The 16,231-nt window shown below is 40.2% G+C and overlaps 1 protein-coding gene across 5 annotated transcripts in view; it reads left to right on the plus strand.

The window, feature by feature from the left end:
* The window catches only part of CTNND2 (catenin delta 2), a 638,971-nt gene that overhangs the window by 107,769 nt on the left and 514,971 nt on the right, over positions 1-16,231 (plus strand). For all 5 annotated transcript variants that reach the window (XM_074545751.1, XM_026791790.2, XM_014265131.3 and 2 more), the window contains exon 2: positions 15,058-15,191. In XM_074545751.1, the coding sequence (XP_074401852.1) occupies positions 15,063-15,191 (129 nt within the window). In that variant the 5' untranslated portion in view covers positions 15,058-15,062. The remainder of the gene's footprint in view (positions 1-15,057; positions 15,192-16,231) is intronic.

Here is a 16,231-nt window from a genome sequence, read left to right on the forward strand (position 1 = left end):
GAAGGCCCTAGCTTTAGGCTTGCAAAGAAAATTATTGCAAGTTCTCTTGCTCAGAATAGGGCGAGGTGTAATAAAAGTGTAATCATAATTAAAGGTCAATTTATGTTGCTGTGTTAGTTTAGTTACTTATCTTCACTGAAAAATGATCCAGTATCTCTGTTCTGGGAGAGTTTGTGGTTCTTCAAGCAGCACATCCCTTGCACTGAAATAAGGAATTTGATTAAGGTTCTGATGGTACTGTAGGACCATTCATTTGGGCGAGTTATGGTGACACTTCACTGTTTTATGAATGATTAGTCAGTTGATGCCGTGCGAGGTGGCTTTTCACTTGTGGTCTTGTAGGCAAAATGGCCGTGGATAAGCAAGATATGATGTACGTGCTTCACAAATACATTTCAAACCATCAGCCTGAGCCTCCTTCCTGCTTAAGTTTAGTCAGCCTGTGTTTGGAGAGAATTTCTTCTTAAGCAACAGCAGAGCCCTTATCTGCTTCCTGTCTTTCATTGCTTAGCAACAAAAATATTTGAATGAACTAGTTCTGCACTTAGAATCACAGAATGTTAAGGGTTAGAATGGACCTTAAAGATCATCTATTCCCAACGTCCCTGCCATAGGCAGGGTCACCTCCCACTGGAAAAAGATGCTGAAGGCCTTATCCAATCTGGCTTTGAACACTGCCAGGGCTGAGGCATCCACAATCTTCTTGGGCAACCTGTTCCAGTGTCTCACCACTCTCACAGTAAAGAACTACTTCATAGAGTCTAACCAAAATTTCCCCTCTTTCAGTTTGAACCCATTACCCCTTGTCCTAATACAGTCGGGTCTCACAACATCAGAGTAGAGGGGAAGAATCACCTCCCTTGACCTGCTGGCCAAGCTCCTTTTGATGCAACCCAGGATTCCATTGGCTTTCTGGGCTGTGTGTGCATACTACCTGATCATGTTGAGTTTTTCATCAACCATCACCCCCTGGTCCTTCTCCACAGGGCTGCTCTCAACCACATCTCCGCCCAGCCTATCGGTGTGCTTGGAATTGCCATGACCCGAGTGTAAGGAACTTGCACTTGGCTTTTTGATCCTTACGAGGTTTGCACTGGCCCATCTTCCTGGCCTGTCAAAGTTCCTCTGGATGGCCTCCCTTCCCTCCCTGTGTCTAACACACCATCCAGCCCGGTGCTGTACTTGCTGAGGGTACATTTAATCCTACTGTCCATGTCACCAGCAAAGGTGCTGAACAGTATCAGCCCCAGTACCAACCCCCGAGGCACACCACTGGTCACTGGTCTCCACTTGTGCAATGAGACAGACCCCAATCCTTTGCCATTCCGACAGTTCATTGTCCTCCAAGTGGGTTATCCACCAAATGCATGTCCAATTCTGGCCACAAGAATGCCATGCAGGACAGTGTCAAGAACTTTGAGTAAGTCCAAGGAGACTATATTGGTTGCTCTGCCCCGTAAATCAACTGTAAAACAACTGGCTCTGAGAGAGTTATACAAAAGTTTAGGTTTATTCTTACTTTTCCCCCAGCAATTTTTTACTACTATTTAACAGATTATCTGACTCTTTGTATAGCAAACAGGAAGAAGACAGACTTAACATAACCAGTCTATTATAAGCCTTGCAAATGATGCTTAACTGATATATTTTAAGAATGCTCTCAACATATGAGTATGATGATAACACTGTAAATTGATACCCCCTTAGTGTGACAAAGTGAAGGCTGAAACTGTTAGACTAATTACAGTCTTACACAACTTAAATATACATATTTTCATTCTTTTCTGTCAATAAGCTATCTCCTGGATAGTATAATTTTTGGCTAGAAAGAAAGTCAAACAGAAGATACATACTGTGAAGGGACACTGGGTTCAGTTTAACTGTGAGGGGGTTAGTAATTTCCAAACTTTCAGACAAACTGTGGAGAAAATGCAGTTGTCATCACATTCTGATAAAGATTGTCATTGTTTACTTAAGTATATTTCAGTTAAATCCAAACTTTCAAACTTGGTTTGGGTGTGTAAAGTATACTTAGCAGAAAATGATCCATTAATGCAAGGACTTCTGCCTGTGCTTTCTGGCAGGCAGAGATCCAGAAACAGTTTTCTACTCTATCGAATTTTTTTTATGACTGTGTTTCTAATGAACTTTATTAGTTAATGTTTTGGCAGAAATTTCTGTCAGTATTTCGTTCTATGAAAATCCAGATTTCATGCTTGGGAGCCACATAAAATATTCCTCTGTATAGAGTTGAGAAAAATGGCTAGGATTGGACTGATAGAATTTCTGGTTTGTTTTCTCCATTAAATTGTATGTATTGTCACATAGATCGAAGAAGTTTGACTCTTGGAAGAGCTGAATTCAACTCTGATGCCCTTTAGATTTCTGTTGTGTGTTAGGTGAGATACCTTGCCTCTTTGTGACTCTATAGGTATGAATGGAGTTTTAAGTGTCACACGATTTTGATATCCCATCAGAGAGATTATTTCGTCCAGTAGAAAATCTGGGCAGGTTAGTGCAATTGTTCCTTCACACATCTTCTCTTTTCTGCAGGGTGACAGTGAAGTCAGAGAAAGAATGCAGGTGGGTCAGCACAGTGTTTCAGGCTGGACTGTGTGCAGACCTGGTGTGGAGTCATAGGGTCCCCTAGAGCACTCTCTGATGCTCTTGGGTCCTCTGCATGTTGGTGAGGTGGTCCCTAATCTTGCTGTAGAGTCATGAGGTTCTCACCTCTCACTTTTGTACTCTGGTCTCCTGCAATATTAAATATCCTCTGTTATAGGACTAGGAAGGGAATATCACGTTGGTAATGAGTCCTGTCAGATCTTGATCTTTCCCGATTTGCATTTGCTGCTCTTGCTGCTCAGTCTGTTCCTGATACTGAGTCTTTGCACTTTTTGATGATCATCAGGCAGTTTGCATAGTTTGGCTGCCTGTTTTCTTCAGCACACAAAACTAATTCTCTTTTTCAGGACAGCTGGCTGACTGTATTTCATCTGCTTTTGCCACAGTAAAGACCTGTTTACCATTTACTGGCTTATGCTAACAGCTACCATGTCTGGACATAAATCATGCTAATTGCTACAGAGAGTGAAGAAAAAACACTAAGTTCTGTATTTATTTTTTCTTTTGTCCCAACTTTCTTCGTCATCAAGTCTGTTTAGGGAGCTTCCCATTCTGCAGTGTTATTTGTGGAGATGCCCTAGACTCTCAAAATATTGTAAAGAGTTTATGAAGCAAAAAAATCAAAATAATGGATGACAAAAATTTATGTGGATAAACTTGAAATGATGCATATATGGAGAACAAGAGTAATATGACATCCCAGCTTTACACAGGAATCTGATTTGGGATTTGCTGCTTTTTGTGGGGCTTGGGCTGTGTGCATAAGCCTATATCAAAGGAATGAGAAGACAAGATCCTAATGTTCCCATTAGGAGTACAGCACTCTTCAGGAAAACACTTAGGAAATGTTTGATTGTCAAGCTCATCTTTGGCTGGGGGAGGTGCCTCCAGATGTTTAAAAAGCAGATGTCCATAACTCAGCAGATGCCTACTACAGCATGCTGTGAACAAGTGAGGAGATGCTGCACTCATCTGCCAACCCTGTATTTAAGGGGTACAGGCATGGAAAGAACCCCCCAGTTATTGCTGTCTTGGTTCCCTAGGGCAGCCCTACCCACCAGACATTGTGTCTCTGCAGGTCAGTCTGGAGGTAGGTTGCAGAGTGTTGTGTGGGGCTTGGAAATATGCATTCTGCTGTCTGGCTCTAATAAAAGGGAGAGATGTGAGCAAAGAGGATTGTGCAATTCAGTATGATATATATAAGTAAGCTCCTTAACTGCAGGAATTAGTGAGGAAGTAGATTAGTCCTGAGATTACACCAATACCAGAACTGTCTATCCTCCTTCAGGTTCAGAGCCATGGGAGACATGGAGACATGAAGAGTAGTCAGCATGAATCAGCCTGCAATTTAAATTTAAAGTAGTAATAATAAAGAGTCTAATTTGGCAAGAACTTTAGTGGATTATTTACCTCAGAGTCATAGGGCTGTGCTTTTGCCTTGCTATTTCTGTTTTTTGTAATGCACATGTGTCCTCAGGTGTTTCTGCCATTGACCCTATCTCTTTCATTACAAACTTCTTTTCCCTCTGATTACTGTTGGTGGTATTTGGAGGAATTAGTCGTGATGTAGTTGGGGTTTGACTCTGGCTGGCAGCTAAGCCTTCACCCATTTGCTTGGTAACCCACTACAGCAGGATGAGGGAGAGAACTAGACAGTCAAAAGTGAGAAAAAAAAACCCTCAAGTGAGTCAAGACAACAACAACTTAATAGATAAAAGGAAAAAAAAAAGTAACAAATTATGTAAAAGAACTCACCACCATCAGACTGATGCCCACAAGCCCCCAAGCAAAAGCTACTTTGGAGAAACTGCCCCCAGCTTAAATGCTAAGCATGACATTGTACAGTATGGAGTATTCCTTTGATCTGCTGGGGTCAGCTGTCCTGGCTGTGTCCCCTCCCTACCCTGCTGAGGGGCAGAATGGGAAAGAGACAAGGCTCAGTTCTGTGCAAGCACCATTCAGCAGTGGCTGAAACTCTGCTTTTTAATCACAGTGTTACCACATGAGCTTCTATAAAGAAAATTAACTCCATTCCACCTGAACAAAACATAATGCCACTCTTTTTTTTTCAATTCACCCCATGGCAATAAATGACCAACTGATGAAAAAAGAAAACCCAACAAAATATTATGTTAGTATCACCTACTCATATGGTGTCTACATAATAGAAGATTTTAAGAATTCATTGGAAGGACTGTTTCGGGCTTTTGTTTGTAGATGTGCATTTTGCTCTCTATGCTTGAGGATATTGGCATTGTCACTGAAGTAAGAACTACTGTTCCCTCAGTAAGAGCAGCAAACAATATTCTCTCATTGGATTCCATGAATGAAACAAATTTGCTTGCTTTATGAATAGATTTTTCAGCAAAACTGAAATAAATTTTTGCAAATCCTCATGCTGAGGTCTCTAAAATACTGAGAGGAGGAGGAATTTTGATGCTGGTTTTTTCTATATGATTGCATAACTAACTCCAAATGAAATATTTTCCTAAGAATTTGAGGAGGTTGCTCAGTTCTCAGATGGTCATGCTAGCTTGTTAGGGTAAATCCTTACAGATTAGGATGGTGGTTTCAGGACCAATGAAGTAGGAAGAAGCAGCATGTGGTTTATCTGTTCTGATTAATCACTTATTCAGCTGCTACAATAAATTGACATGGAAGGGGGCTGGGGGTAGTGAACTGACACAGCTCTGGCTTTGTGATTTGAGTCTGATCTTTAAATCTTCATGCACTGGTCAGCAGTGGTTTGAGCTCTTGTTTGAGAGAAAAAAACAACAAAGGATTACAATTAGACTTTGCCTTTTTTTCCAGGTCCTTTGGCCAAATGCTGTACCTTTTTTCTCATAAGCACTTCTGAATTATCCCGCTAAAATAATTGGGAATTACTTAGAATTTTTGTTTAATTTTAAGGAGGCTGGCTGTATAAGTAATTCAAAGTATTTGAAATTGTAAACATTATAGCAAAAAAAAAACCAAACAGCTGCCATGCTTTATGACACATTACTTGAGCAAAAAAAATATTTAGCAGGATCATATTGAACTAAAAAGTTTGGAATCATTGCAGATGGCTTAAGCACTGGTCAAGACTTCCAGTTTCATACAGCCTCCAGTGCTCTTACACTGGTTAATGTAGACAGGGGCAGGAAAATATTTGATACAGCCTGTGGAGGCCTCAGGCTGTTGTGTACATAAGAATCTTCATTTTGCTTCCTCTATGCAGAGCAGGGAAATAGAAATATTTTAATCAAGACACAGGGCAGAAGTAGAGAGTTCCTGAGGAAGAAACTTTTTTTGTCTTGAGTTATATCATTGGAATGTTTCAGGAAATGCCTTTTGAGTCAGGCATCTGTGGAAGAGAAGGAAATTTTAGGTTTTTCATGTTTATTTATCGGACTTTAGAACAGGTGAAGTTAAGGAAAATACTGGAGGAAGTTTTCCAGTATAGCTGCTGTTCTGTCAGGTTTTAGAATATTGTTGTCTTTATCTTTTTCCCTTTACTTTAGTGGGAATCTTTTATGTTTTCTACCACACTTCTGCAAAGAGCAGGAGGGTAGAAAAAGAAATTTTATGATCTAACTAATCTGAACCTTAACTTTGCCTAAACTTTAAACCAGAGAATTCTTTTTCACACCCTTAGAGGCCTAAATACTCGTACAGTCTGGTTGAAATAACTGAGTGCAACAAGCTGAAGTCACAAAAGAAGACAAAAGCCAAGCTCACCTGTTTTAATGAGCAGGGAGATGGATGAGTCTGTGAACAAAGAACAATCCCAGAAAGAAAACAACCCCTGCTCTTTGAAAAGCCCTCATGATACGCTAGCTACAAAAAGAGGAGTGCTGACTGATCCCACATATCCTTGATCCTTAATTGAGTCTAAGCCTTTCCAAAGGTCTTTAAGATATCGTGTCTCCTTTAATTAATCTGTTTTCCTGCCTTAGTAATTTCAACATAGGAGATATATGCTTTGGGATGTTGTGATAACTACTTAGGCAATCAGAAGACATTTTCGCCTTCAAGGTATTTGGCAGGTTCTGGCAGTTTTTCTTATCTTACTGTTGACTCAAGAGATTATCAACCTATTTTTAAGAACACTTACCCAGACACAAATTGAACCAGGCTTGTCAGCTAAGATAGGAGAGTAACAGAAATCTGTGATTTCAAAGGGGTTTTGTGCAGGAGGAGGGAGGGCCCATGTTTACAGACATATTTCACTGTTACACAGCTGCAGGATTCAGATTCATTGCAGAAAAACTCAATGCAGCATTAGTAGGCATGTGTCCTGCTGTCTAGAGCCAATGCTATCTCAGCCTTCAGACACTTCCATAGTTTGAGGTTACTGAAGGAATAATCTTTCTACTGGGAGTGATAATTTGCATATTTAAATTCTCAAGCAGTGCTAATTTCTATTTCTTCCAGTTGGAATCTTATTCCAAAAGTCTAATGTAAACATATTTGTTAGTCTACTGGTTCTATGTGATAATATCTGAATTGATTTTTCAATATGTAATAGTGAGAATTGCTATTTTGGGTATTTTTACCCATCCGTATCTGTAACTAATATGATTTGTGATACATATAATAATTTGCAAGAATGACCAGACCTATTTAATTCTGGGTCATTTTGACTCATAATTTATAACCACTGAATTCTTAGCTTATCGGAATGACTCAGCGAACAGGTAGAAACAGGATCAACATTAGCCCTTCTGACATCATGATATTAGTTTAGATATCATGAGATTAGTTTAGATATTTAGTAAATTTAAGTGTAGGAACAGTTTTAGGTAAAAAAAAAGAAAAATTAAATTATTTTCATTTTATAGTAAGTCCTCATATATTTGAAACAATAGAAAAAAGGTTAAAAGGTAAGAGCAATTCTAATAGGAACAATCAAAATGCCTATTACTAAATTCTAGTCATACCATAATCTCTACATAGCATGTGTAAAGTAGAGGAAAGGAAGAAAAAAGATTTCTTGATGCATGATTGTATATTGGATTATTTTAAGTGACTGATTCTTATCCAAGGCTACTTCAGTATCATTTGTGGCTTTCCAGATGAGCTCAGTAACATGCCAGATTTGATTACTGTGCAGTAAGACAGCATGACTTACACTTTTATAATGAATGCCCTCACTGATTAATGGTTCACTGTACAGGAAGAACTCACTGCCATGTACGTGTTTCTTACTGCAGTATCTTTTTATTAAAGAAAGATATTTGGATTTTCTGATTTCCATGATTTGATGCAGTTGCTAGTGTAGCAGCTGACTTGGCTTTTGCCATGGATTCTCAGACATTGTGGAGCTGATTGGTTTGAGGTTTTTTTAACCTATATGTACTTTCTACCCATGAAAGAGTGATAAAACATTAACATTAGACTACATAAACATCATTAACAAAGTTGCTTTTAGAGGAACTTCAATCTGATATTTAAACCTGAAAGTCTTCTTCTTTATGCAACATTCTCTCCTTTAAGCATTGATGCTGCAGCTTCTTAAGTTCTAAATTTTTTTTCTGTGAATGAAGCTTGTTTTTTTTCTGATGTGGAGGAGGAGAATAAGATCAGTGAAAGGCAGATGTAACTACCCCATCTAAGAAAGAGCAGAAAGACTGGCAATGTGTAATTAGACAACTATGCAACCAAATTGTTTTCACCAATGACATCTTCATGACTATACTTCTTTAGTTCTCTATGTAGCAAATCTCTGCCCATAATCTATGTAAAGTGTGTATGGAAAATTAAACTTTTGAGTGAAACCTCATCATCTGACATTGCCATTTTCATATGCATTTTTAAATCCCATAAATATTTTGCTTTATCTAACGATTTATTTATGGTGTAGAATGGACCTCTGTGCCTGAGTTTAGCCTGAAGAGATTTTTGCAATTTGACCTTGGAACTAGCTACATTGGATGCCTCAGAGGAGGCATGACATCCTCCTACAAGGAAGGGTGTCTGCCATCCAGCATCCACTGCCATCCCAAGAGTCACAGAAGGAATGTGGTCTTCCCATCGTTTATTCTCCAGTTCTGAATGTCATGCTATTACTGTTGCCAGATATTTGTGTGATCTAGTCATAAAGATTTGGATCGCAGAGGTACAAACTGATGGTTCTCTATGATCATCGAGCCGAGCCATTACCCTAGCACTGTGAGTCCACCATGAAACCATGTCCTTAAGCACCACATCTACATATGTTTTAAACACTTGCAGGGATGATGATTACACCAATTTTCTGGGCAGCCTATTCTAATGATTGACAACCCTTTTGGTGGAGAATTTTTTCTAATATCCAGTCAAAACCTCTCCTGGCAGAACTTGGGGCTGTTTGCTCTTGTTGTATCATATGGTGCTTGGAAGAAGAGATTAACCCTAAGCTCCTTTCCGGTGGTTGTAGAGAATAAGGTCTTGCCTGAGCCTCCTTTTCTCCAGGCTAAACAATCCCAACTCCCTCAGCCTCCCTGCTCTGGACTCGCTCTAGCAGCTCAATGTCCTTCTTGCTGTGAGGGGCCCAGAACTGGACACAGGGTTTGTGGTGCCAAGTATAGGGTGATAATCCTTTCCCAGGTCCTGCTGGCCGCACTATTGCTGGTACAGGCCAGGATGCCATTGCTGTATTGGACACCTGGGCACACATGGATCATGTCTGGATGGCTTCCAGGTCCATTTCTGCTGGGCTGCTTTCTACCGGGCTTCCTCCTCACCTTATCCCTGTTTCAGCGTGGGGCCTTCCGAGGAGCCGCAGGGCCATCCCTGCCGGGTCTCTCCTGCCCAGGCCCTGCTCCCGCTGTCCCCTCGGGGCTCGCAGGGCTGTTTCTCGCTCGCTTCCCCTGGCTCAGCCCCGGCTGCCGGGCAGCGTTTTGCCCTCGCTTGCCCAGGCTTTCCCCGGGGCTCAGCCGTGCCCTGCGCTGGGGCCGCTGCAGCCGCTGGCGCCGCCTGGGCCCGGCCCGGGCAGCGCCGGCCGCTCGCAGAGCCAAGACCGGGACACTGCGCCCAGCTGCGGAGAGACAGGAGGGTCTTGTCCGGATTTACAGGGTTGGTTTGGGGGTTTTTTTTGATTTTTTTTTTTTTTTTTAATTGAGTTGAAGTTTTTAGATGCTCTTAGAAGGACAGGAAAAAAATTCAAGGGTCAAACTCTAGACAGAATTTTGCCAGCGCTTTGGAATACAGGAAGCCATGAATTATTTATGTCTGACTTGCCAGTATGTTCCCAAAAGGCTGGTAGTATTTTCCCTGTTCATCTGTCTATGATCGCCTAAGATTTTAATTCGGTTCTCTCAGGAGCATGTTTATGCTCTGACTTACAGAATTTCATCTGTGTTTTTGTGGCTCAGACAGAAAATAGTGTTGCTATTGTGGAAATTAAATGCAGCCAAGTTACTTCTAGCAGTTTCTCAGCTATGGTGTACTCTCTTGAAGTGCTCAGCTTTTCTTTTTCTTCTTGTACTCCCTCTGACTTTGTTTTTGGTACGAAGTTGTCAGGAGTGTGGGTTAAAAGGCTATCGGCCAACCTACTTTATGATGAAAAAGGAAAAGCATTGGGGTGGCTTTTTTAGAGAAGGAAATGTATCATGGTCATTATCATTATGTGGGAAAATTCTTTTTTGAAGACAACTGGTGGAATTATTAGGGTTTTTGTGCCCATGCTGAACAGTGGAGGAAACAGAGAGATTAAATGTATTGTATTAAACAGCAAAGCAGATTTTCTGCTGATAAGGCCAGTGGAGCCTGGAGCAGAGGGATGTGGCTAAGAGAGGCTGCAGTGAGAGAGGCTGTGCCGGACTGGTTCTGTGTGTTAAATATCTGAAATGACAGGAAAAAAGTCTGATTTGTCAAGAGATTTGGGCTAGGGGTGCAGAGGTTCATTTCAACCATATTTTTTTGTAATTCTACAGTACTAGCAGTTTTAGGTCCCACTGAAACCTGAGAATGTAAAATTTCTTATGCTGAAGACTAAGCTAAATTAAAAGTTCATTTCTGAACAGATGTGCAAATGCGAGTGCTTGCTATTGTGATGTTTGCTGTTGAAACACTGTTTTATGTTGCTGAGTCATGTTTGTTTTTTAATCTACTGTACCTTCCAGTACAGTAGTGTCTCTGTAGCTTGTGACAATTCATTCTGTGTTTCCTTTCTGTATGGTATCTCTCATACAAATTTATGTAATGAACAAATAACTGTTAGAGTCTATAATGTTAACAGTTCAGCTGGTTATCCCAGAACTGTAGATCCAGGGACACTGGGCTACTAAGTGCTATTGGCTGCAGCCTTTCCCCTTGAAGAACTATAGTAACAAATGAACTCATATGATAGATGTTTGAAATTACATTCTCTGTCCAGAACGAATATTTTAATAGGTGCACAAAACATTCCTTTTAATGTCAGAGACATTTATTTTGATTTCTCTGTTTCTAGATGAAGGGGACATGTGCAACACGCCTTTTTAAAAATCTTTTTAAAATATTTTTAAATTTTTTTCTTCCCCCATCTTTTAATATCTATTTTTAAAAACAAACAAACAAAAATTATGGAAACATTGAATAGTTGGACAATGTTAGCTACTATCCAGATATTGAACCTATTTGAACCCAGTACAATTTATGACAGTAGTTGATTATGTAATCAGGGGTTTTTTTTCCATTTAAACTAATGCTTGCAAATGTAGATTAATAAAGCAGTTATTGAAGTGTTCTTTGGTGAAAACAAAGAGTTAAAAAAAAAGTACGGCCTAAAAATTAACATTTGCTGAAATTGAATATAGCCCTAAAAGAAGTTAACAATAGCAGCAGGCAGCTGCTGTCTGTGTCTCATGGATGTAATTGTTTTGATCTCACATAAACTGTTGTTCTTGTACCAGTAGCATCTTTTTGGTCACAGAGCAGCTTCCCTGTTGGCCATGCAGCCCTGCAGTCACTCCCAAATACCCTTTAAATATTCTGGAGCGTTTGTGCTAGGGCAAACATTCTGTGTAGTCCTGGCCTCCCAGTCTCGTTTCCTTTGCTGGGTTTACTCCTCGGGGAGTGTTGTTTATGGAGCAGCCGATTCGGCAGAGCCTCCCCGCCGGGGTCAGGCGGCCCTGGGGCAGCGTGGGCATGAGCTGAGCAGGCAAAGGGGCTTTTCCCAGAGAGCTCCCTCAGCACGGCACCGAGAGCGGGGTGCAGCAGGGTCTGCTCCCAGCCAGGGAGCCTGAAAACACTTCCCCAGGCGCCTCATTCACAGCTCTGGTTGAAATAAATAGGGCCGGAGATCTTTCTCCTTTTTAATGCCTTTATAAAAAACTAGCTCGGGTGGGAAGAACCGGTGGGTCGCGCTCACGCCGTCGCTGCTCCCAGGAGCGGCACGGAGGAGGAGGAAAAGTGTGGCCATGGTGTTTTCTGAAAAATCCTTTCCTTAGTATTTTTTTCTCCTGAGAAGCTGAGCGGCCTCAGAAACAAAATGTAAACAATGGTTATCTGCTGCTGTGGCATGCAACAGGTGCATCTGTGATTGGCCTCATAGAGTTGTTTCTAATTATTGGCCGATCACAGTCAGCTGGCTCGGACTCTCTGGCACAAGCTTTTGTTATCATTCCTTCCTTTTCTATTCTGATAGAGTAATTTTTTCTGTTCCTTTAGTATTGTTTTGATATAATATACGTCATAAAATAATAAATGAAGCTTTCTGAAACATGAAGTCACATCCTAATCTCTTCCCTCAGACCCCCGTGAACATGGTCACGGGAAAGTGCAGCTTTGTCCACTGGTCTGCAGGCAGAACTGCAACTTCAGTCCTCAAGAGAGCATCAGAATGTTCCCTGCTTTTCAGTTTGACATTCCAGCTGGACATCTGTCCAGCTGACATCTTTAGGTTAGGGTGAGCGTAAAAAGGGTCTTAGCGGATACTGGATTCTGTTCCTCACGTCCAGACATCACTCTGATCCGTCAATTCCGTGTTGGCTCGTTGTTTTTAGGGGTTTTTGTTAGGTTTGGTGAGTGCCTTCTTCCTTTGCATGCTGGTTCCGAGGTCATTTGCATGCCAACTCCGATGTCCCCTCCTCGTCACTTCCAGGAAGCAGCTGGGTGCCGCTCGGAAAAAGGGGGAATTCTTAACCATCAGCAACAGGTAGTTAATAAAAACAACAGGTGATTATAACAACAAACAGTTAAAACTCCACCGTGGCAGCAACCGGCCCAACCTGTGAACTCCGCAACTTTTTTAAAAATGCAGCTTTTCTCCTCCTAGCACTGGTGTTCCTCCCCAGCCCATCGCAGTATCGGGGTGCAGTTCTTGGAGCCTCATGCCGCTGTAGTTCCCTGTGTGTCCCCGGTGAGCTGCCCCGAGCAGGGAGCACGGCTTCCCTGCGCCTGGAGCAGTGCATGCCCGGCAGGTGGGACTGCTGCTGCGCTTGGCCTTGCTCATGTGCTCGGCTCCCCTGGGCTCCTTCAGGCTGCACAGGCTGCGGAGCTGATAGCAAGGGGGGTTGCATTATAGTGATTTCTGCAAATATCGCTCTGCAAAATTTAACTGTCAGGCAACAAAATCAATTATTTGGCCATTTGTAATTTTTTTGTATGTAAATAGCTGCACCAAAAAGAAAACTACTCTTGTTTCTATTATGAGAATATGATTATTAATTTACTAAGAAAATATAATAACTAGTTGGTTTGAAAGCAAGGTAACAGAATGAAGATATGTGTGTGCCTGCATGTCTTTTCTTTGGTACTTTACAAGACAGCAGCAAGTTGCATTGTATGTCACAAACTAGTTAAATTCTTATAACAGAAGCCAGTTCTTTTGTTAAAAAAAAAAAACAACAACAAAAAAACCCAAGAAAATGTAATCCAAGAAGTCCTTTTAGATTGAGGTATTGGAATTGTTTAGAAGTTTTGTTCAATCTGCTTGTACTTGTGATACAAGAAAGCAGATTTTCTAGTTTCCTTTTCCCCAAGGTTTACTAGTTTAACTTCAAATAGTGTTTGTGTCCAGAGCAAGGGCATTACCAGAGCCAAAGATTTGGTATTTACCATTGTCAGCCAGATTTGTTTTCAAAAAGAAAGTTTTATGAAAATATGTAGCTTCTTTAGCTAAAATTATATATTATCACGTTCTTCAATATATAAACTAACCTAGCCTGAGATTTAGGGAGATTTTTCTTCTTAAAAAAACCTGGCTTTTTTATGAATAATCTGTGTTTTCATGTTTTTGTCTTGCATATGTATGCCAGTGTCTTGAGCTTCAGGAAGCTTTGGAAAAATGCTCCCCATCTGGGCTAGCTGTGTCTTCTTGGGCAGCACTGTGGCTTCAGAGACAAAGCTTTATAATAAGAATGTCATTTTCCCTTCTTTTAGAGATCTAATTTCCATGGCAGACTGATGCAGGGATGCTTGGGTTGGGTATTGAATTTTCTGTTTGTTTTTACCCTACCCTTTCCTACTGTTTTCAGTCTTATCACTTTTTCTAGAAAAAGCTGTATTATTTTATATTTTAGCAGAATAGAGCCAAGGCAGGAATTTTGCTTTTTATGCAAGTGGTGACTGCTCTGAATATGCCCACTGCTCTTTATGAGGCCCATCCAGCTGGCAGCCTGTGGGCCACTTCTCTTGCTCAGAACAATTCTGGCCAGCTCCCACATGAACATGGTTTTATCCTATCGTGCCTGTGCATAACCATGCAAGCTGCCTCTCTGCTCCTTTATTTCTGGAATGTGGCACAACGTGTCTGCCTCTGGAGATCTGCCTATAGTGACATTTAAACAGAGATACTGCACTATAGCTTAGCCTTCAGAAAGATAAATCATTCCACAGTCACACCACTGTTTTGCCCTCTGAAAAGAAATGCTAGAAATGCCTTCAAATGCCAAGGCTCTTTTTCTTTTCCTTTTTTTCTTTTTTTTCTTTTTTTTAATTGGTAGGAGATCTTAAAAATAGCTTGACAACTGGTGTGCTGTTTTTCATAAAAATACTCAGATAAAATGTTGGCAAAATCACCTTCTACACTAGAAGAAAGTGTATGAAAGTTACCTAGGTTTAAAATGTTACGCATGTTAAACAAATATGTGTGTTAGCAAGCAAACACTAGATACCTTATACTTCTCCTATGTATAATTTGCTGGGTTTCTGTTTGCAAAGCGTTTCATGATTCATTACTTTCATGATTCTGTAATTTTATGTTGTATGCTGCCACTAGAATACTATACATAAATCACAGCTATAAATTATTTGAATCCTGACAAATGTACTGATGGGAACTATTTCAGAGTAAGACTGGGCTAAAATTTTTTTGTTTAATTTGGAAATTGTTTATGTTTAAAATAAATGATATATTCTACAGTATAAAAGATATTCTATAATTTTTACTTTAAATGAGTGTTATTATTCTTGTATTGATATGAGTCTGATATTTATCAGGTTTATGATAACAGATTCATTGTTTTATTTTTCCATGAACTGCAGAAACTATGCCTGTTCCAGACCAGCCCTCGTCTTCTGACAAGACAAGTTCCCTTAGTCCTGTGTTGAACACATCCAATGGCGATGGCTCCGAAACTGAGACAACCTCTGCCATTCTAGCTTCAGTCAAAGAACAGGTAGGCAAGTGATGCATCTGTAGGTTGGAAAACTGGAAAACAATAGCATGATTTACTGGGGTTTTTTTGGTTTTTTTAACAAATGTTTCATAGCTGGTATCTGAATAATTTAGTTCACAAATGCATATTGCAAAGAATGTGAACCATTTCTTCATGCTTTAGTATACTTTTGGAAGCTTTCGTACAGTAAGTTTAATATAATTTAATTGAATTGCTCATTTTATTCTCTATTTTCACACTTTACTGTGGATGGTCGTTTTCTGATGTCTCTCCTTTTATTGTTGGCATCTGCATGTGGAGTTACAGTATACTGACATGTAAGAGTTACAGACAAATGAATTGTGGATAAGGTGTGTTATTGTAGAGTTTTTTAAGGCTTAGTAAGAGCCCTAGGATTTTAAAATTCATATACATGTTTTTGGGAGTTTTGTGTAAAACCTTATGTGAGATTGTATCAGGGCAAAACTGGGTATAGATAGAGACACTCAGTTTTGGATGATTAAAACAAAAATATTAGAAACTTTGAAGGAAAATGTCTTCAGTGTTATGGTCTTCTTGATGCTAGTAAGACAGATTTGACATTTTAATGTAAATTTTTGTGGGCTGAATGTCAGAGATTTTGCTTTTAATGCCTTTTTGTACTTCAGGAGATGGTTAATATTTCAGTTAATGCAAACAACTGGTCTCTGTCACTGCCTCCTTTGTTTTGACACATCAACAGGAATTCCAAGGAGAGACATTAAAACCAGCTGCTTTTAGGCAGTTTTCTCCTTGCTGAAGGTGTTTAAATTGTTTCTTCCTTTATCAGGTACTGATCTTTCCCTGCCCAAGACATTGACTTGTTCTTGATTTAAATTAATGCATGAGTTCAGCTTATGATATCTCTCAGCCCTGGAATAATAGCTCTTGAGTCTTAGAGATCTTATAATAGCATCTCTCTTCCTTGGTTTTTTTTGGTGTATGCCAGTTCTCTCTTTTGGGTGGTAGAGGTTAGTCATATTTTCTGTTCTGAAAAGAGGAGTGCAAAAATGAAATGTTAA

Source organism: Zonotrichia albicollis, chromosome 1, assembly GCF_047830755.1.
Source record: "Zonotrichia albicollis isolate bZonAlb1 chromosome 1, bZonAlb1.hap1, whole genome shotgun sequence".
In the NCBI taxonomy this organism is placed as follows: Eukaryota; Metazoa; Chordata; class Aves; order Passeriformes; family Passerellidae; genus Zonotrichia; species Zonotrichia albicollis.